Below are 22,996 nucleotides of genomic sequence, written 5' to 3'. Positions count from 1 at the left end.
TTTTCTATTCCAACCTTCCCCTTCTTTAGGTATTTCAATCATGTTGGACCTGAAGATCTAGGGTTTATATAGTTACAAAGAAGAAATAATATTTCAAACTCAAGACTATGTGCAACTTAGAGGGGAGTATGCAGATGATGGCAGAGTTTCAAAGGTTTTGGAGGTGCTGTCAGACAAGTTGAGGCAAGTAATTGCAATTCCTTGTCTGAACAGTGCAGTGTAGTCATTCAGTGCCACTGGTGGAGAATGAATGTTCAGGGTGATTGATGTGGTACCAATCAAGCCCACTGACATGTTCTGGCTGATGCAGAGCTGCTACAGTGTTGTTGAAGCTGCACTTAGCTGGGCAAGTATTCAATTCCGTCATGCTCCTGACTTGCAGGTGGTGAAAACGCTTTGATGCATCAGGTGGTGAGTCACTCATCACAGAATAATGAGCCCCTGAACCCCCTTTTTGTGGTCTCAGTATTTTTCTGGTTCCTGTAGTTGAATTCATGATCAATGGCAATTCCAAGCATACTGACAGTGAGGGTTTTGACAATGAAATGCCTCACAAAGACTATCAGAATTAAATGGCTAGGTTCCTGCTTGCTAGAGATGTTCACTGACTTGCACAAAAGTTAGTTGCCATTTATTACTCCATGCCTAAATTTTGCTTAGTTGTCACTGCAAATGTAATCTAGTCTTGAACTGCTTCATTTGCTGAAGGCAGTTGAACATTTGAAATGTTCATTGATCACTACAACTGGAAGATCACAGAAAAGTTGGCCCTAGAACACTGCCCTGACAAATTCCTACATAGAAATCCCGAGGTGGGGTGTGGGGTGTTGACCTCCAGGAATCTCTGTACAAAATGTAATTCTAACAGTTACACCCTTTTCACAAGACAAGACAAAGGAGCAGAAGTAGGCCACTCAGCCCAATAAGTCTGCTCCACCACTCCACCATGAAATAAACTATTCTCCCATCTAGTTCCAATTTTTTCCACTAGTCCATAGTAATTTCACTTTTACGATGACCCCTGATGCCAAATTAAATGCCAGTAGCAGTTGCTCTTACCTCATCTTTGACTTTTGTTGAGTCAGGACCCTGAGCTATCTGGTCCTGGCCAATTGGTTATCTATGAATAGGTTATTGGTGAGTGCAATCTGTCAGTACTATTGGATTAGCTAATGAAGGACTCCAACCTCATTTCGTAGAATTGTAAATTAAATCAAGAAAATTATTGTTTACTTTTTGAGGACTACAATGCAAAACTCAAACGTACTGTTCTAAATGCTCTGTAACAATTCTGAGCCCAATGACACATTTGATAAGTACCCACCTTGCAACTTACCAGCAAACACTGCAGTAAAATGAGGCAAAAGATTATCAAATAAACACAAAGCACATTAAAAAGGCATATAGTCCCCAAATGCACATTAACATCAAACAAATGGAAACAACTTTAAAATTGGATTACAAATTACAAATTTTTTTAAATTTTCCAGCTTGTTGAGAGCAGGAACAGCAGCAACATTTAATCAATATAAATCCCAACTAGTTTTTGTTAGCTTCAAAATGCTGTTTCATTTATTTATCTTACAAGTACAACAGGGTCTAAACATACTGCTTGCCCAATTTACATTTTCCAATTATCTAGCATCATACATTAGCTCTGAATGACATTAAGGGATAATTTAATACTTTGATCTACATTCTTCTGGAACTAAATTTGATTGCATTAGCCATAAATCTGCAGTCAGAGGTAGAAAAAGATTGGCACTTTAACTAGATCCAGATAGTGAACTTTAATCTGTTATTCCTTCCATCTTTACTAAAAACTTTAGTAAAGTTCTTTAGTATTAGCAAGTTATTTATCCAACCCCGATTATGTTGCTGTCTTCCTCCCCCACCTCACTTACTCAACCTGAAATATCATCGTACTTCACAATTGCTACTGACGTTTCAGGTCATTTAACTAGCTCCTACGAAGTTCAAAATGCTGCTCCAATGAACTAGTTGGGTAACTTCAACTGTTAAATGCAACTGAACCGACACATTGCATCTGTATTTTCTACCAATCAACAATGTAAATGTAATCTAAAATCAGAGATATCTTCTGATAAACCAATTCTATAGGTTGTTGTTGTTCTTAATAAATAGAATAATGCTGCAAAAATGATTTTACTTTATTTTGTTATTCTTTTAGGAGCAAATATATTAAGGGACATAATATTTACAAATCACAAATGTGTAAAATTTTTATAGAATGGATTTTTTAAAGAGTCAGAATATACTGAAGAAAATTACTTTTTTTTTTTACAGATGACAATGCAATCATACAATCTATTTTTGCTTCATTACTCAGAAGTCTCTGATTTTTATAAAACACACCTTTCAAACAGAAGAGGTTAATTTTTAATGGTCACAGTTGTTAATTTAAAATAAAACATTTTAAAAATCTCACAGCGATTTGCTCAATGGTATGCATTTAAGAAATAAAATTTTGAATGCAAACATTTGAAACTTCCCAGTTTCAAACTTCCTTGTTTGAATTTGAAACTTCCTTGCAACAACCTTCCCAAAGAGATAGAAATTTAATGACTTTTGAAGTGAAACTCCAGGCCGTTTATCTGTGGCCAGACCTGACATTACTGAAGGAATTGTACACCCATGTCCTTAGAGTCTATCGCCAAGTGGCAGAATTTCAAAAAACTAGCTCTTCAGGAAAAACAGAAGAAATTTCTTCAAAAGCTGAATGAAGAGACCACACATTCTCTCACAACAGCTGTTACCGATTCAGAAAAAAAGAGATTTCTACACAAGAACAAAGTCTTATGGGGAACAATGTTTAGTAAGAGTTATTTCATGTTTTAATTTTTTCCAATAACCATTTTCTAAGCACAGTTGTGCTCATGGCATTCAAATGCAAATGAAAAATAATAAAATACAAGAATTTTAGTTTATATAGTAGTATAAAAAATAAAAATGAAATTAGACTAAAGAAGCTGAAATTATTTTTCACATAGCAAAATTATATCATTTCAAATAAAAAGAAACATTGTTTAATGAATAAAAATCTTCCGATTCAATTAAAAAATGATTAATTGATCAACAACTATGGGCAGTAAAAATAACCCCCAGTTACCCAGGTTTAGGTAACATACAATACCAGCCAGTACAGGCAGACAGCTTAGTGGCTGTGCTGCATTACCTTCTGTAGAAGCCAGCTCCCAAGGCAGAGTAAAAATCTCCTTCAAATCCCTAAAAATGTTATCTGCATTGCATTCCCTCCCACCTATTCCTTTTTTAAGAGGTTTGTCTTGATTCACTAAACATATAAAAGGAAGTAAGAGCAAGGGGTGGGGGGAAAGCAGCATGAAAAGGAAAAGCCAAATCTTAAAGTGTGATTACTTGGAGCATCATTGTATTGTACAAAATACTGAACGAAATTTAGATACAATTAAATATATCAAACTGACAAAAAAAAACTGATGAAATGGAGCAATGGGTAGTGTTTCCTCTGATTATGCTGTAGTTTATAATACTGTTAACTCCAAAAATGTGCAGCAAGTCCAGGTAAAAGTATCTTATTGCAATTTGGAATTTGATATATTTAGGGTCTAAATATGAGCATCAATTCCTGAATAATGGAGGCCAAATTACTGCACATCATGGACCGACATGTAAATAAACTTGTGCACCACTTCCAACCAAACAGCTCCAAATAGAATGGGAGCAGGTGGGGAATGTGCTTATAGCTTACAATTCTTAAAAGCAAACATGAAGTCTATGAAGAAAATAAGGTACGATTAAAGTAAATATTCACTTATTTCAAATACCAATGGGAACTGTAGCTTCTAAGACTAAATACAAAATTGTGGGTTTTTTTACCCCCAACAGAGACTGTTTAGAAATTATTATAAAATCACTATATTCTGTTAACAGAGTCTGTGCAAACTCGTGCTTCAGACATAACAGTTACAAAGTAAACTACTGTCCCACTTTCAAATAATGTTTAGCTAGCAAACTGGCTAAATATTTTGTATCGAAAGAAACTGAAGAACACTCACATCAAACTTAACCCCAAAAATGAAAATCAAACTGAGAATTCATTTTCTTCCATGATGTTACTTGAATGCTGGAATATTTCAAATATTTTCAGTTTTTTATTATTTTAAAGAAATGTTTGATCATATGTTTAAAACGTAAAAACAGATAAACTGACCTAATTGATCTACGGCTGTGTGAATTTTTTCTGCTTTTGAAAGGGATTACTTTATTACCATTAGTAGCTTTATAGAGTTAACTAACCCTTTTCTGTAAATGTGTTGCTCTAGAACAAGATCACATATTGGTTTTCCATATGGATGGTTTTCTATAAACCTAACGGATTCTTATTCTTAATGAAACTGAAGCAAGTGTTTTCCCTTTCATATGGATCCACATAAAAAACCATTGTTTTGTCATTTTAAATCTTGCACATCACAATTATATAAAGATCAACATTGATTTATTAGCATTGTTGGACTAGAGTGTAGAGTTGTTATTTTTCTTGTTCTTTAACTCTCCTATGTTTGCTTGTACTTTTATATAAATCACCTATAGATGCATAACTGTTCAGTTAGTTGTCCAGTTGTTTTATATTTTTCTAGAAGCTTCTTAGTTCTTTTTTCTACAGGTGTCACACCACTTGAATCTGGTTATTTTACAGGCCAATTCTTATCACTGGAATATTTTTATCTTTTTCGTTGGAGCAAATTTTTGTGGAGCACAACCAAAACAACTTTTTTCTCTACTCCCTTCTTCATTGTTTGTTCTTTATTATTGTAATATTTAACAGCCGCAAGCAGCAAGCTTTATGGCTCATTCTAGTCTTCCACAGAACCTCTGCATCTCAAAAACACCAGAATCCAACAGCACCAAACAATTACTTTGAGAATTTAAAATCAAGAATACTTTGCAAATTCAAGGCTAAAATACTAAACACAATTTCTCTAAAAAGTAGGTAATTAAAATATTTTCAGTTAAAATATATTTACCTTTTTTTGGTGCAGCCCTGGATGATGGGCTGAAGAATTTTTTGACAGTCTGAACTTTCCTTTTAGTCTCATTTGTCTTTTTCTCTTCAAATTTAGAAAATGTGAGTGATGGTGCCCCTTGACTGCTAGCATATGCAGCTTCTTCTTCGCGCTGTAAACTGAATAAAAATATTTGAGCTTACTCTACTCAACAATACAGACTTCATCAGAGAGATAAAAGGATTAGGAGAAATAAAGGATGTAGAAAACAGACCAAATCCAACATGTTTGACAAAATTAATGTAGTTTGTTGATTCAATGCTTAATTAATATTGAGGTTAGGAGGTGGATGTCAAGAAATCTCTAAGCATTACTATTATGAATCTAAAATGTAGAAATAAGGTGTAATTTCTCCAACCTTCAGTTTGAAATGAATATAGAACTTATGAAAGGTCATCAATGTAAATTATTAACTCTCTTTCTCTCTCCACAGTTGTTACCTGACCAGAGTATCTTCAGAATTTTCTTTTGTCATTTCAGGCTTCTAGCAACTGCCATAATAAAATAAATCAAACTCCTCAGATTTCTCTATGTGCAGACCATACTAAAAAGTCACTGCTCCAACTGCTTCTGAACTGACCAGTGAAAGAAACAATGGATTTTCAAAGGCAATCTCCAGTGCTAATTTCAAGGATAACAATTTAATTTTTGAGCTAAAGATGGTGTAAGCAACTGACCAATGCAAAGATGAAACAAAATTAACAATTACTCTATATTTAATCAAACAATTGAACTCTCAGTTTTGCAGGGCCCCAGGCAAATGCAACTAACGATTGCTGAAAGCCCCAGGAATCAGCAAAAATATTGTCAAATGTGAGGCGCAGCCATATGCATATTGAAAATTCATTCAAATTGTATGTATTAATGTCTATGTATAAAGGATTTTACCTAATATTTAGAATCTCAGGCTACAGATAAGTGAAACTGATAAAAACATTCAATTATGTTTAATTTGTATTGATTGTGTGGTCATTTTTGTAGTATATGGTAACATATACATAGGTAACAAATTTATGCTGAACCATCTGACAATGATTTTCAAATTAAGAAAACAAAGTCTGTGGATTGTCAAGTTGCTTTGAATGTAATTTGTCCTTACAACTCCGATGTCTTACAGCAGTTAGGTTAGTTTAAGAGAAACTGCATGGAAAATATCTTTGCAATCAATATGATATTCCAGGCCATTTCATCCATGAATTCAAGGCAAAATGAATATTGTAAAAATAAAGTAAGTAACACAGGATTGTATATAGAACAAAATATTGAAGATCAATTGCTTGGGTTCGAGTAGGCTACAACTTTCTGCCAGCAGTAAAACTTGCATAATCATTGTTGACCTACATGGCAAGTTTGATCTTGCCTTTACGAGATTTCATAGTGTCCATTCCAATCCAAAATGGCAGACCCAGGATGTCGTACAACACAGGGCTTTCACCACCTATGACAACTGGCTAAGTTACAGCCCGATGATAAATCATTAAACCTGGTAATATTTCTGCATCATCTCCAGGAGCATGAAAAAATTAATTTTTAAAATGCTGAAACAAGTACAAGTTCGGTGACCAGAACTGTGTACAGTTCCGGTCACCGAATTATAGGAAAGATGTCAACAAAATAGAGAGAGTACAGAGAAGATTTACTAGAATGTTACCTGGGTTTCAGCACCTAGGTTACAGGGAAAGATTGAACAAGTTAGGTCTTTATTCTTTGGAGCGTAGAAGGTTGAAGAGGGACTTGATAGAGGTATTTAAAATTATGAGGGGGATAGACAGAGTTGACATGGATAGGCTTTTTCCATTGAGAGTAGGGGAGATTCAAACAAGAGGACATGAGTTGAGAGTTGGGGGCAAAAGTTTAAGGGTAACACGAGGGGGAATTTCTTTACTCAGGGAGTAGTAGCTGTGTGGAACAAGCTTCCAGTAGAAGTGGTAGAGGCTGGTTTGGTATTGTCATTTAAAGTAAAATTGGATAGGTATATGGACAGAAAAGGAATGGAGGGTTATGGGCTGAATGCGGGTCAGTGGGATTAGGTGAGAGTAAGCGTTTGGCTCGGACTAGAAGGGCCAAGATGGCCTGTTTCCGTGCTGTAATTGTTATATGGTGAATGCTTAAAATGTTAAATTATAATAACTTTATTAAAACATCTATGAATGAAAACCAAATTTGAAATTTACATAAAAGATATATATTCAGCTAGGTTCCTTGCAGGTGTAGCATGATATTCACTTACACATCGCAAGCTCAGAGTCCAGACCAAGCTGCCAGCATTTGCTTCCAAGTTCTGACAATGAGTGAATTAACACAAGTGGAAGATTTGGAGAAAATTTTGCACTTGTATTAATGCACTCATAAGTTAAGCACCAGAAATATAGTACTGATGCTGAAAACTTCACATTGCCCTTTATAGGTATTCTCCACATTTGTATTAACAGTTCTTAAGATCTACCATAGGGTAGGTGCTCGATCTGTACACGCTAGTTCTGTCAAGCACATTACATTAGATAATTGGAACATACTAATAAATGACCGTTTGTTGAAGTTGATGACTAGAATTCCAGACTTTAGTTTAACAACTGCACATTCTGAGAAGGTACCTTAGTTGGCTAGTGCAGGATGCCTTGTTTAACTAAAAATGATCTGTATGCACTGGTCAGCATATATTTACAGCCTGAGAATATGTAAGTGATATTCCCAATTGAACATAAAATTATCAAATCATGAGAATTACCGTTCTGCAAGCTCCCAGTCTTCCTGAATTTGTCGCTGTCTGGCTTTACTGTACTCTTCTCTCCAGCACTTAGAACAAAATCCTTGCCACGCAGGATTTCCATAGTAACCGCAGCCCTTTTTACATAGCAGCTCTGATTGGTCCACATGGATTCCTCTACGTTCTGATTTCAAGCTCATCTTTCTACTGGAGATAAACAAGGTTACAGTAAAGTCAAATTGTGGCTTAAAGCTTGAAAGGAAATTGTTCCAGTCATGTATAAAGCAGCTACATAAATCTGATAAAAGGCCATCAAATAATTTATAAGAAGATACTTAATATTACAATTATATTGTGAATTATTAGATTGGAAAAATATTTTAATATGTAAAGTTAGAAAGTTAGTTTAATTTGTTCTAGAAATATTAGTGAAACTTTCAAATTAGCCTTCTCAAAATAGCTCCAGTAAGCTTACAACAAAATATTATGCCAGAGATGCTTTGCTACTTCTCACATGCTTAAATTTGATATCCAGGACACATTTAAAATTGATTGAACAACTGATCTGCAGTACCACATTGTAATAAGGGTGATGTCAAACTATTTTAAACCTACTGCAAGGCATTTTTCACACAAATTGTTCGAACTAGGAGTGTGATAGGTTAGCTAGCAGAGTGGTGTCGCAGCACTTTACACTCATATCAGTAAAATCAAGAAATTCATTGTGGGCTTCGGGAAGGGGAAGCTGAGGGATCATAAACCAGATCTCGAGGGATCAGAAGTAGAAAAGTGGGAAGTTTCAAGTTCCTGGATCTCAACATCTCTGAAGAGCTATCCTGGGCTCAACATATTGATGCGATTACAAAGAATAGACAATAGGTGCAGGAGTAGGCCATTCAGCCCTTCGAGCCAGCACCACCATTCAATGTGATCATGGCTGATCATCCACAATAAGTACCCTGTTCCTGCCTTCTCCCCATATCCCTTGACTCTGCTATCTTTAAGAGCTCTATCTAACTATTTCTTGAAAGCATCCAGAGAATTGGCCTCCACTGCCTTCTGAGGCAGAGCATTCCATAGATCCACAACTCTCTGGGCAAAAAAGTTTTTCTTGAACTTCATTCTAAATGGCCTATCCCTTATTCTTAAACTGTGGCCTCTGGTTCTGGACTCCCCCAACATCGGGAACATGTTTCCTGCCTCCAGCATGTCCAATCCCTTAATAATCTTATATGCTTCAATCAGATCCCCTCTCATCCTTCTAAATTCCAGTGTATACAAGCCCAGCTGCTCCAATCTTTCAGCATATGACAGTCCCGCCATCCCAGGAATTAACCTTGTGAACCTACGCTGCACTCTCTCAATAGCAAGAATGTCCTTCCTCAAATTTGGAGACCACAACTAAACACAATACTCCAGGTGTGGTCTCACCAGGGCCCTATACAACTGCAGAAGGAACTCTTTGCTCCTATACCCAACTCCCCTTGTTATGAAGGCCAACATGCCATTAGCTTTCTTCACTGCCTGCTGTACCTGCATGCTTACTTCCAGTGACTGATGAACAAGGACACCTAGATCTCATTGTACTTCCCCTTTTCCCAACTTGACATCGTTCAGATAGTAATCTGCCTTCCTGTTCTTGCCACCAAAGTGGATTACTTTACATTTATCCACATTAAACTGCATCTGCCCACTCACCCAACCTGTCGAAGTCACCCTGCATTCTCCTAACATCCTCCTCATATTTTACACTGCCACCCAGCTTTGAGTCATCTGCAAATTTGCTAATGTTACTTTTAATCCCTTCATCTAAATCATTAATGTATATTCTAAATAGCTGTGGTCCCAGCACCAAGCCTTGCGGTACCCCACTAGTCACTGCCTGCCATTCTGAAAAGGACCCGTTAATCCCTACTCTGTTTCCTGTCTGACAACCAATTTTCTATTCATGTTAGTACCCTAACCCCAATACCATGTGCTCTAATTTTGCCCACTAATCTCCTATGTGGGACCTTATCAAAGGCTTTCTGAAAGTCCAGATACACTACATCCGCTGGCTCTCCCTTGTCCATTTTCATAGTTACACCCTCAAAAAATTCCAGAAGATTAGTCAAGCATGATTTCCCCTTCATAAATCCATGCTGACTCTGACCAATCCTGTCACTGCTATCCAAATGTGGCACTATTCCATCTTTTATCATTGACTCCAGCATCTTCCCCACCACTGATGTCAGGCTAACTGGTCTATAATTCCCTGTTTTCTCTCTCCCTCCTTTCTTAAAAAGTGGGATAACATTAGCTACCCTCCAATCCTCAGGAACTGATCCTGAATCTATAGAACATTGGAAAATGATTACCAATGCATCCACGATTTCTAGAGCCACCTCCTTAAGTACCCTGGGATACAGACCATCAGGCCCTGGGGATTTATTAGCCTTCAGTTCCATCAGTCTACCCAACACCATTTTCTGCCTAATGTGAATTTCCTTCAGTTCCTCCGTTACCCTAGGTCCTCTGGCCACTAATACATCTGGGAAATTGTTTGTGTCTTCCCTAGTGAAGACAGATGCAAAGTACCTGTTCAACTCGTCTGCCATTTCCTTGTTCCCCATAATAAATTCACCCGTTTCTGCCTTCAAGGGCCCAACTTTGGTCTTAACTAATTTTTTCCGCTTCACATACCTAAAGCAGCTTTTATTATCCTCCTTTATATTCTTGGCTAGCTTACCTTCGTACCTCATCTTTTCTCACCGTATTGCCTTTTTAGTTATCTTCTGTTGCTCTTTAAAAGTTTCCCAATCCTCTGGCTTCCCGCTCATCTTTGCTATGTTATACTTCTCTTTTATTTTTACACTGTCCTTGACTTCCCTTGTCAGCCACAGTCACCCCCTACTCCCTTTAGAATCTTTCTTCCTCTTTGGAATGAACTGATCCTGCACCTTCTGTATTATTTCCAGAAATAACTGCCATTGTTGTTCCACTGTCATCCCTGCTAGGGTGTCCTTCCAGTCAACTTTGGCTAGTTCCTCCCTCATGGCTCCATAGTCCCCTTTGTTCAACTGTAATACTGACACTTCCAATTTTCCCTCTCAAATTATAGATTAAAGCTTATCATATTATGGTCACTACCTCCTAATGGCTCCTTTACCTGGAGTTCCCTTATCAAATCCCGTTCATTACACTACATTAGATCCAGAATTGCCTTCTCCCTGGTAGGCTCCAGTACAAGCTGCACTAAGAATCCATCTTGGAGGCACTCCAAACTCCCTTTCTTGGGATCCAGTACCAACCTGATTTTCCCAGTCGACCTGCATGTTGAAATCCCCCATTACAACCATAGCATTACCTTTGCGACATGCTAATTTTAACTCTTGATTCAACTTGCACCCTATATCCAGGCTACTATTTGGGGGCCTGTAGATAACTCCCATTAGGGTCTTTTTGCCCTTACAATTTCTCAGTTCTATCCATGCTGACTCTACATCTCCTGATTCTATGTCACCTCTCGCAAGGATCTGAATTTCATTCCTCACCAACAGAGCCACCCCACCCCCTCTGCCCAGGCAAGAAAGCAGCTATATTTCATTAGGAGTTTGAGGAGACTTGATATGTCACCAAAGACTCTCACAAACTTCTAAAGATGTACTGTGGAGATCATTCTAACTGGTTTCATTACCATCTGGTATGGAGGGGCCACTTGCACAGGATCAAAAAAACTTTAAAGGGTTATAAACTCAGCCAGATCCATCATGGCTAATAGTCTCTACAGCATCAAGGATATCTTCAAAAGTCAATGCCCTCAAAAAGGCAACACCCTTCATTAAGGACCCCCATCACCCAGGACATAATCACTTTTCATTGCTGCTATCAAGATGCAGGTACAGAAGCCTGAAGACACACACTCAACATTTCAGGAACAATTTTGTCCCCTCTTCCATCAGATTTCTGATCAGACAATGAAAACATGCATACTTCCTCGCTACCTTTTTTCATTTATTTTTGCTGTCTTCTTGCACTACTTAATCAATCTTATATACACACACATACACAGACATATTTTAATTTATATTTTTAAATTCAAGGTTGAGTACCTCTTATCCAAAAATCCAAACTCCGAAAAGCTCTGAAATCCAAAACTTTTGAGCACTGACATGATGCACAAATGGAAAGTTCAACAAGATGCTAGGAAGGAGAGTTCTGAGAAGTGACCTCACATATGTGATAAGCAGAAGTTAATGAAAAATAGAAAACTACAGTACTGTGCAAATGTCTTAGGCACATATATATGCTAGGGTGCTTAAGAATTTTGCATAGCACTGTTGTAATTTTATGTACTGCTGCTGCAAAAAGAAAACAAAATTTGTGACATATGTGAGTGATGATCAACCTGATTTTGATATGGGTCTCTATTGTGAACTGAGAGTAGGAAGGAGGCAGCGAGAAGGCAATCTTGGTTAGGAAAAGGGAAGGAGAGGAGAGGGAGTGAGAAGCATAGTGAAACATTCTATAATGATCAATTACCCAATTGTTTGGAATCAAATGACCTTGCCTGGTGTCTCAGAGCTGGGCACGTCTGTACCTGTGCCACTCCCTGCTACTGGAACCCCTCCAATGGCACTCCATCCTCTTAAGCACCCTAGCTATACATGTGCTCAAGACTTTTGCACAGTACTGTATGCCACTGACAACAGTATGCTGATCATGAAACTAGCCAAGATCTGTCACAAAGAACTGAAAATTGAAGGTAATTGTGAACATTCAGCAGGCCGGTTGCATAAGTTTACGAAAATGCACGGCATTAATTATTTTAAAGCATCTGTTGATCATGAAGCAGCAGAGAAATTCATTGATGAGTTTGCCAAAATCGTAACTGATGAAAATCTTGCACCAGAATAAGTCTACAATGCTGATTGCTTTTATACCTTACATACAGCAAAACCCAAAGTAAAATACAAATACAGTGCACTACAACCTTTTAATCAAAACACTGCATTTTGAGTGAAGACTGAAAGCCTGCTGTTGTTTGTTGTTGTTCAATAACTAATTCAGGTATTGTCCTGATGCTACTGTGCTGCTTTTATTACCCTGCACACATTATAGTTTAACATGCTAGAAGAATAAAAACATTGACGTGCAAGACAAAGACTGGTAAAACATAAATACAGAGATGGAAATGATGGCGATCCCAAGCTATCTTATTACATAATACAACATCCGAAAAAATCTGAAATCTGAAAAAAATACACAAAACCCAAAACAGTTCCTGATTCTGAATTATTCCAAACAACTTGAAACCAATTATACATTTTATATTGATGTACTGTATATACTACAGTATAATTGATCTTTAAAATAATTAATAATGGAAAAGATTATTTGGTTCACTCTAATTTACCAATCTGGAGAGATTTCTTAGTCCTCCAGCTCTTAACCCACTAATATTTCAGATCATTTTCAGGATGGAGAGCAAGGGCAGATAAAGCCTAACAGGAAAACATTCATGAATGCAGTTCGGGATTGGGACAAGATTACAAACCTATAACTATTTTCCACTGCCTACTGAAAATGCAACAGGTAATTTATTCTAGAGACACAGAAGATCGCAAATGTTGGAATCTGGAACAACAAACTGATAGAGGAGCTCAGCAAGTTGAGTAGCATCCATTAGGTGAAAGGAATTGTCAACATCATAGGTCAAAACCCTGTATCAAAGGTAAATTATTCTGTCCCCTTCTGAACTGGAATATTTCAAAAGAATCAAAGGGGTTCTCAACTACAGTTGATAGTTTAACATGTTAAGAATAAAAACATTGAAGCCAATTTCAAATGATTTCCTCAGAATTATAGCCAAACTTAGATGCCAACAAGTATAAAAGGATTACAAAAAGTGGTTAAACCAACATGGGCCTTGAATCCTTTACCCTATCCAGCAGTTAAAAAAAGTACGCCAACTTAATTCAGCATTAATAGTTCATCTGATCTTCAGTTTCCAATCCATTTTACCTGTCCAGATTGTGAACTCTATTTACTCAGGACTTTCACCTTCTAGAAGGTTCTACAGTCAATTCATGCTCCAGAGGCAAGCATAATTATTTGGAAGGAGCCTCTAGTGCAATATTAAGAGAATGATTCACTGTCAGAGGTACCACATTTCAAACGGGACATTAAATCTAGCTGTGAATTGGTATGGTAGCATTGGGCTAGTGCAACATTTTATAACGTTAGCTTTAAGATCAGGGTTTGATTTTCACCACTGTTTGTAAGGAGTATGTACCTTACATACTACCTAACCTAACCCTGTGACCACATGGGTTTCTTCCAGGTGCACTGGTTTCCTCCCACATTTCAGAAATGTATGGTTAGAGTTAGTAAGTTGTAGGCATGTTATATTGGTGCCGGAAACACAACCCTAATACAAAACGCATTTCACTGCATGTTATGATGTACATGTGACAAATAAAGCTAATCAATATCTTTTAATCTGTAAATTGAATCCTAGGTGGACTTCAAAGATTGCATGGCATAAACCAAGAACATTTATTGCAAGGCCTATCATTCAACATTACTTATATTGTTTATCTTGTCATTTTCTGATTGTGAATGTATTCAAAATGCCATTTGCAGATCATATGATTGTGGTCCAAAAAAAAAACTACTTGCTCAAGGAGTCTGAAGTTGTGAAAGATAAAAACTGTTGGCGACCTTCCCAAATTCCAAGGAATTGTTAATACTAAGGAAAAGGCAAATCAGCCAAAGCAGAATTTGAAGAAAACTGACAAATTTCCTTATTAAGACAATGGCTATTCATACCAAAACTGCTGTATTTATTGACTCACACAATTCAATCATATGATACTGATCATTGTCCTTAGCATACTGTAGAAGCTGTACTTACCATGTCCAGCAATAACATTGTTCACAGAGAAGTAACTTTACTTCTCAGTTTCTAATAATTCTTTAGATTCATTCTGCATAGCTTCAAGGATTAATTTTAACAAAAGTTTCTTAAGGAATTCTATCATAAAATTGTTATATCACAACTCAAATATATTTGTATTTAAGGAATAGTTAACTCTCCAAGTATATCCTCAAAATTAATAAATCTAAATTTAATTTAAATCCTCTTGATTCTCTCTTCATCATTTAGTGGATATTTTGATGCTAGCTTTGGGAATCAAAAGAGAAACAAATACTCCAGTGAAAGTTTAATTATCTTACAGAATCTCATTGAAATTGAACCAATTCCAAACCTGAAATCAGCGGGAAAGGGTGAGAAAACATTTTGAGTAGAAAAGATCTTTAGTGAATCCAGTTCCACATAATCTAGATATAAACTAGCGACTGATTTCAGATAATGGCAACAATCTGTAGAACTATTACAGCGACAGATGCTCAATTCCACGTTCTGAAATTTGTGATGAAATTTTCATGGAAAATTTGGATACTAGAATGTTAACTTTAATAAAATATTGTTTGCAAACATTTTCTTTATAAGTATTGTATCTGAAGGTTAGACAAGGGGAGAAGGCTATCAACAAAGATGTTTAAAAAATTGATAAACAACAGATTCTGAAGATGCTAAAAATCCAGAGCAACGTTCACAAACTGCTGGAGGAATTCAACAGGTCAGACTATATCTATGAAGAGGAATATACAGCTGCTGTTCAGGCACTGTGCGACCTCCACTGCACCCCACACCTGATTTGCTCCATCCACCACAAAAGGTGGGATTCCCAGTGGCCAACCATTTTAATTGTTCTTTCCATCTTCCCATTCCAACATATCAGTTCATGGCTTCTCTAATGCTACAACGAGGCCACTCTCAAGTTGAAGGAGCAACACCATATTTCACCTAGGCAGCTGCCAACCTGACAGCATGAACAATAATTTCCCCAACTTCTAGAAAATTCTCCCACTACCCCCTTCTCTGTTTTTCCATCCCTTATTGTGGCTCCCCTCATATCCCTTCTCTTCTCCTCACCACCCCACATGCCCCTCCTCCTTGCTATTCTCCAATAGCAATCACTCTGTCCTATCGGATTCCTCCTTCTTCAGCCATTAACCTTTTCCACCTATCATCTCCCAGCTTCTCACTTTCATCTTCCCTCCCCCACCAACCTTGCCCCTCTCCTGGTTTCACCTATCACCTGCCAGTTTATACACCTTCCCTTCCCTCATCTCAGTGTGGTTTATTCATTTTGTGTGTGTCAATTTAAATTCATGGATTATCTGCCCAATGTGTTAACTTTACCCAATTTATGTCAAGGTGATTTCCTTTCCAAATATTAGGAAATAGATCTTAGGGGCCCATATTTGAGAAGGAACTGCATGCCATTTCAGCATATCTGTGGAAGAAGAATTCCATCGTAATAAAGTGAATAGTAACAAAAGCAAGTAATTTTTCTGCAGTTCTGATTTTGAAATCTGTCAATAACTAGCATGAAGTGAGGCTATAGATGGACAGATAATAGGGAACTTCGTATCTCCCAAAGAAGTGGTGGACTTTTGGGACTTCGTCTAAAAAATTAATTGAGACCAAACTTAAATAGTCCTTATCTATGGATCTTTATTAAGCAGGACAAACTTGAAAGTCGGTACATTAACAACATATTTTAAAAATACATGAAAAACTTATATGCAACACACAAAATGCTGGAGAAACTCAGCAGGACAGGTAGCATCTATGGAAAAGAGTAGTCAGTTGACATCTTGGGTCAAGATCTTTCATCAGGACTGCTGAATTCCTCCACTATTTTGTGTGTGTTGTTTGGATTTCCAGCATCTGCAGATTTTCTCGTGTTAGAAAACTTATGTTCGTTAGAATTACAAATGCAGAAAACTTTTACCACCTTGCCCTCATAACATTTATAAATAATTACATAGTGTCAGGGGATCTCAGCTATTTTCATCACAGAAGCAACATCTTTATTGTAAAAAGAAAAGCAGGAAGTTTCCACCTTCTCTGTACAAGATCTGTAGTCCAAAAGTGTAAACAAGAGTTCAGTCACCTGACCACATTGTATAACATGCAATGTTTAATCATGAATTCTAAGGTAAAGAAAGACTACTAAAGTGCTGTAACCCAATGTTCATCTTAGATCTGATATAAACAAGACCTACCAGAATGCCGACATTTATCAGTGCCAAACATACTCCCAATTCTACCACAGTAACAAATCATTCTTGACAAGTTAATCAATGTCAATAGTGATTAAAAGCCAATAATTGGGTGCCCTTGCTTCCATTCTTGATAACTATCCATTTATCCTTTTCTGCAGAAGTAATTTAATCTCACCACCACTATCATTCCCTTTTTTTGGGAAATGTCTCTGATCCACATTAAACTCAATTTTTCTCTGCATTTTTGCACAATTTTAATGTTATCACAATTCGGAGCTTTTTTGCCCATGTGACAAGAAGGCACACAGGAGTAAGATAGATTGCCTTGTAACAACCTTGCACTCAACATCAGTAAAACCAAAAAACTCATTGTGACTTCAGGAAGGGAAAATTGAGGGAACACATAACAGTCCTCATCAAGAGATCAGAAGTGGAAAGTGTAAGCAGTTTCAAGTTCTTGGGTGTCAACATCTCTAAAAATCTATACTGGGGCCAACATTTCGATGCTACTATGAAGAAGCCACACCAGCGGTTATAATTCATTAGGATTTGAGGTGATTTGGTATGTCACCAAAGACTAGCATATTTCTACAGATGTACCGTGGAGAGCATTCTAACTGACTGCATCACCATCTCGTATTGGGGGGGGGGGGGGGCAACTGCACAGGACTGGTAAAAGCTACAGAGGGTTGTAAACTCAGCAGCTCCATCATGAGTACTAGCCTTTCCACCATTGAGGAAACTTTCAAAAGCCAATCCCTCAAAAAGGCAGCATCCATCATTAAGGACCCCACCACCAGGACATGCCTTCTTCTCATTGTTACCATCAGGGAGCAGGAGCCTGAAGGTACACACTCAATGTTTTAGGAACGACTTCCTCCCCTCTTCCATTAGATTTCGGAATGGACAATGCACTCATGAACACTAACTCACAAGTTTTGCATCACTTATATTTTTTAATTTTCACATTATTTTGTAACTATAAGTTTTATGTTTTGCACAGTGCTGCTGCCACAAAATGACAATTTTCACGACATATATCAGTGATAATAAACCTGATTGAGAAAGTTGTTAATAAATGATACTGGCAAAACCCAAACCGAACATCAGAAGGCACAATCCAAATTCACACCTGGCATATTATAGTACACTTTGCAGCTTGTGCCCATTTCTGCCCTTCTGCATTCTCAGCATAGATCATATTGACACCATATTTATAATAGTTAGCTGACTTTAATACTTAACACTTCATCATCTTACTTAAATCATCAATAGCAAAGACACAGCAGTGACCCCTTGGGGCACTCCAGTAAATAACAAGCTGCCAATCTGATTTTGCCACTTTCCTCCTTACATGTCAAAGAATGGTTTCACTCTAACTTTGCCCAAGTTCAATGAAAGGTCAGCAACATGAAATATTCACGTTTATCACTACACAAATCCTGGCAGAGTTAGATTATTACTAACGACTTCTATCCCTGAAGTCCAGATCTGCAATGTTGTTGAAATCTTCTATCAGCTGACTTTCATACATAGCAACCAAAAAATTTGACATCCTTATCAGCAGCAATTAGCAACCACATAATAAATTCCCTGAAAATGTTAATGCAGTCTTAACTCTGAAGTGTTACCAAATGCTTCACAAGTCACACTTGAAGTGCAACCTCTACTGCCCAATACTGGGAAAGGCGATAACCAATTTGAGAACAGTGATATGATGACAACAAAATGTTAGTAATGTCGACATTAAAACAGCGTGATCTTAAGATGCCAGCACAGTTTAATGTTTCATTCCAGAATACAGCACTCAACCGATACTCCACAGGAGCACCAACCTGAATTACTAAATCCAAAATATTCTGACTCTAAGACAGAATACGCCAAACTTAATAACCTTCCATTGAACTTGGGATGACATCAAGGGATAATAAGAGTATTTACACAATACCCATGTCTCCGACTTTCCGGAAATTCACTTACAAACACCTGTGTTGTTAGCTTTGGAAAGATGGGGCAAACAGACGCCCCTATCTTTCTCGCCTCCCTCCAGTGACCTTTCACTCAACGCCCTGATAACCACGTACACCAGCCAGTCACTGGTCGAAACTGCAAGTGAAGCCGCACCCTGTATTTTCTCAGAGCCAGAAACGGAACAGTGCTCGGTTCCAGGCGCCGGGCTCCCCCACTCCTGTCACTCCCGTCCCGGGCCTGGGAGCTGTCACTGTCCTCGTCCGTACCCAGGGTGGCCGGCGGCTGCTCGAACAATAAACCCGACACTACCCACTGCCTTTGCTATTTTAAATAGCCGGTACCCAGCCTTCACCTGGAACGCTCGCCGAGTCTGTCGACCTACGACCGATCTCCGGCTCGGAAACCTTTGTCTCCCCTTCTCTCCCGCCGCCTTGTTTCCTCTACCAAAACACCAACGGCTAGCCCGCTCGCCGCTGACGGGAACACTGCGTCATTACGTCATCGCGCACACGTGGGCAGCGCTGCGTCAGCCGACCATTGCGCTCCGCGGATCTGCAGTGGGAGCAGGGCGTTGTTGTTGTTGCATGGCGAGAGACAAAATGCAAAGTTTGAGGAGTGGTGGGTGGAAACCACAGCGTGATTGTTTAAACAGCTGAAAGCAGGGCATTGTTTAAATACACGTGTTCAGTCAGGAAGTAGAAATGAGAGTTAGCATTTTATATCACTATATAGCACTTTGCAACATGTGCTTTAGCCGATAATAAGACACAGTAGAAGAAATAGGCCATTCGGCTCCACCATTCTATCATGCCTGATTTATCATCCCACTCATATTCATTTTTCTTCCTTCTCCTTTGACACCTTGACTAAACAAGAACCTTCCACTTTAAATATACCCAATAACTTGGCCTCCACAGCCATCTGTGGCAATGAATTCCACAGATCACTAACCTCTGACTAAAGAAATTCCTCTTCAACTCTGTTCCAAATGGATTTCCTTCTATTCAGAGGCTGTGTCCTCTGGTCAGAGATCCTACCTCTACAGGAAACATTTTCTTCATGTCCACTCTATCAAAGTATTTCAATGCTCAATGGTTTCAATGAGACCCCTCCCTTGTAAGACAGTAACACCAGTGCCATCAAACGCTCATTTATTAACAAATCCTTCCACTCATATGCTAGTCCTCTCAAAATGAATGCTAACATTGCATTTAACTTACTTACCACTGGCACATCCTGCAAGTTAACCTTCAGAGAATCCTGCACGAGGACTCCCAAGTCTTTTTACACCTCTGATTTTTGATTTTTTTCCCCCCATTTAGAAAATAGTCTATGCCTTTATTCCTTCTACCAAAGTGCATGACCATACACTTCCCTACGCTATATTACCTCTGTCAGGTTTTTTTTTTGCCTATTCTCCCAATCTGTCTCAGTTCTTCTGCAAATTTACTGCTTCTTCAATATTTCCTGCCCCTCTACCTATCTCTGAATCGTCCACAAACGTGACCACGCCATCAATTCTGTCATCCAAATCATTGATATATAACGTGAAAAGAAGCGGTCCCAATACTGACTCTGCAGAACACTACTAGTCACCAGCAGCCAACCAGAATGTGCCCCTTTTAGCCTTTCTTTGCCTCCTGACAGTCAGCCAATCTTCTATCCACATTAGTACCTTTCCTGCAACACCACGGTCTCTTGTTAAGCAGCCACATCTACGGCACCTTGTCAAAATCTTCTGAAAATCCAAGTAAACATCATCAATTGATTCTCCTTTGTCTGTCCTACCTGTTATTTCCTCAAAGAATTCCAACCAATTGGTCAGGCAAGATTCCCCCTTAAAAGACCATGCTGACTTTGGTTATTTTATCATTTGCCTCTAAGAAGCCTGAAACCTCATCCTTAATAATAATAATCCTCCAAAATCTTCCCAACCACTGAAGTCAGGTGAACAGCCTATAATTTCCTCTCTTCTGTCTCCTTCCTTTCTTAAAGAGTGGAGTGAAATTTGCAATTTTCCAATCCTCTAAAGTAAGTCAAGAAACTAATAGTTCTTGAAAGATCATTAATAATACGTCCTCAATCTCTTCAGCTACCTTTTTCAGAACGCTGGGTGTAGTCCAGCTGGTCCAGGTAACTTATCTTCCTTCAGAACTTCCAGCTTTCTAAGCACCTTCTCCTTATTAATAGCAACTGCACTCACTTCTGCCCTCTGACACTTGAATTTCTGACTTCTGTCAGTGAAGACTGATGCAAAATACTAATCAAGTTTGTCCACCGTTTCTTTGTCCCCCATTACTACCTCTCCAGCATCATTTTTCCAGCAGTCCAAATTCCCCTCTTTTACTCTTTATACATGTGAAAAAAAACTTTAGGTATCCTCTTAATTAGTATTGGCTAGCTTACCTTTATATTTCATCTTGTCTCTCCTTATGATATTATTAGTTGCCTTCTGCTGGTTTTTAAAAGCTTCCCAACGTGAGAGAGAGATGGAGATAGAGAGAGAGCAAACTAATTAATCTAATGGTGCCTGATGAAACAAGTCCCTTCTGCCTGCACATAGTCCACGTCCTTCAATTTTTTGCATATTCTGATGTCTAACCAAGCACCTTAAGAGGTGCTTTATTATATTTGCCTCCAGCACCACTGTCTGTGTAAAAAAGCTTACCCTGCACATTTCCTGTGAACTTATCCTAGCAAATCATCTATTAACCCTAACCTAATCACAGGACAATTTACAATGGCTAATTAACCTTTGGACTGAGAGAGGAAACAGGAGCACCCAAAGGAAACCCTTGCAGTCACAGGAGAAGGTACAAATTCCTTGCAAATGGAATTTCACTCCAAATCCCAAGCTGCGATAGTGTCGTGCTAACTGCAACGCTGCCATGGTGCCATTTTTATTTTGTGAATGTATCTTCATACCTGGAATTTAATTTATCTGAAGCCTCCATTTGTACCTTTGAGAGTGCATCACACAGCAAGCACAATAATATGTGATGGTGGTGTTGACTATTGCATGGGTGAAATTTCAGTTTCTGTACCCTCTCTAATGTTGAGGCCAGAGCACTGTCCTATAAAGTTTCAGTGTATGTTACCTGCTTTTATGCTATGCTTCCAGAATTATGCATCCTTACTAACTGATTTCTCAATCAGTTCTGCCACTTTAAAGCACCCACAGAACCAGATTCATCTGCTCTTATTTCTCCCTTAGACCATTATTTTTCTTTTTAAATTGACTCTCCTGCCTAAGTGGTTCAACTCACATTTCTCCACATTAAACTTTTCTCTGATTCAACCAAACAGGAAAAAAGGGAAGTCTGTATCACAGGTATCGCTAGGTAAATGTAGATGACTTCCTTAGAAGTCAGTGGTGAACCAGCTCACTTTAATAATGACTGGAGAATCCAGCTCTACGTACAGTTTAGAAATACATTTTTAAACACATTTTTGGATAGGCAGAAAACTAAATTCCTTAATTGCTCCCACTTAGTAATTTTACCGAATGGGGAAAAATGTTCCTGGCTTTGATTTTCATAACTCATTACAGAGAACATTAAAGTCCATAAGTTAAATAATCAAATAAAAGTTGAATATATGCAACTTATTTCTGTTGATTAGCTATTTTTCAAAAAAAATTCCTTTTAATTTGTTATGATGAAATTCACAAACAAAATTAAGGATTGCAGGGAAAAGGCAGGTAGGTCGAACTGAGTCCATGGCCAGATCAGCCATTAACTTATTGAATGACAGAGGAGGCTTGACAGGGCAAATGGCCTACTCCTGCTCCTATTTCCTATTTCTTATGTTCTTAAAACAACTCCAAAGGAAAAACACAACACAGAAGGTTCTGCAGATGCTGGAAATCCTGAGTAAAATGCACAAGCAGCTGTAGGAACTCAGCAGGTCAGGCAGCATCCATGGAAATGAATCAGTCAATGTTTTGGGCTGAGACCCTTCGTCAGGACTGGAAAGAAAGGGGAGAAGACATTAGAATAAAAAGGTTGGGGCGAGAGTGGGAGGACAATGTCGGTGATAGGTTAAGCTAGGTGGGTGAGAAAGATAAGGGGGTAGAGAAGAAGGAATCTGATAAGAGAGGAGAGTGGAACATGGGAGAAAGGGAGGAAGAAGGAGT

General features: G+C 38.2%; 1 protein-coding gene across 3 annotated transcripts in view; it reads right to left on the bottom strand.

The window, feature by feature from the left end:
- The window catches only part of rabgef1 (RAB guanine nucleotide exchange factor (GEF) 1), a 43,442-nt gene extending 24,102 nt beyond the window's left edge, over positions 1 to 19,340 (bottom strand). For 2 of the 3 annotated variants that reach the window (XM_073053516.1, XM_073053518.1), the window contains exons 1-3: positions 19,214 to 19,340; positions 7,792 to 7,977; positions 5,025 to 5,182 (exon numbers count right to left, since the gene is read on the bottom strand). In XM_073053516.1, coding sequence (XP_072909617.1) covers positions 5,025 to 5,182; positions 7,792 to 7,970 — 337 coding nt within the window. In that variant the 5' untranslated portion in view covers positions 7,971 to 7,977; positions 19,214 to 19,340. The remainder of the gene's footprint in view (positions 1 to 5,024; positions 5,183 to 7,791; positions 7,978 to 19,213) is intronic. The other variant, XM_073053517.1, reaches the window with a different exon arrangement.
- Positions 19,341 to 22,996: the final 3,656 nt, after the last annotated feature.

This window comes from Hemitrygon akajei, chromosome 8 (genome assembly GCF_048418815.1).
Source record: "Hemitrygon akajei chromosome 8, sHemAka1.3, whole genome shotgun sequence".
Classification (NCBI taxonomy): domain Eukaryota; kingdom Metazoa; phylum Chordata; class Chondrichthyes; order Myliobatiformes; family Dasyatidae; genus Hemitrygon; species Hemitrygon akajei.
The sequence above is the reverse complement of the archived record's forward strand: the minus strand, read 5'-3'. Positions and strand labels throughout refer to the sequence as shown.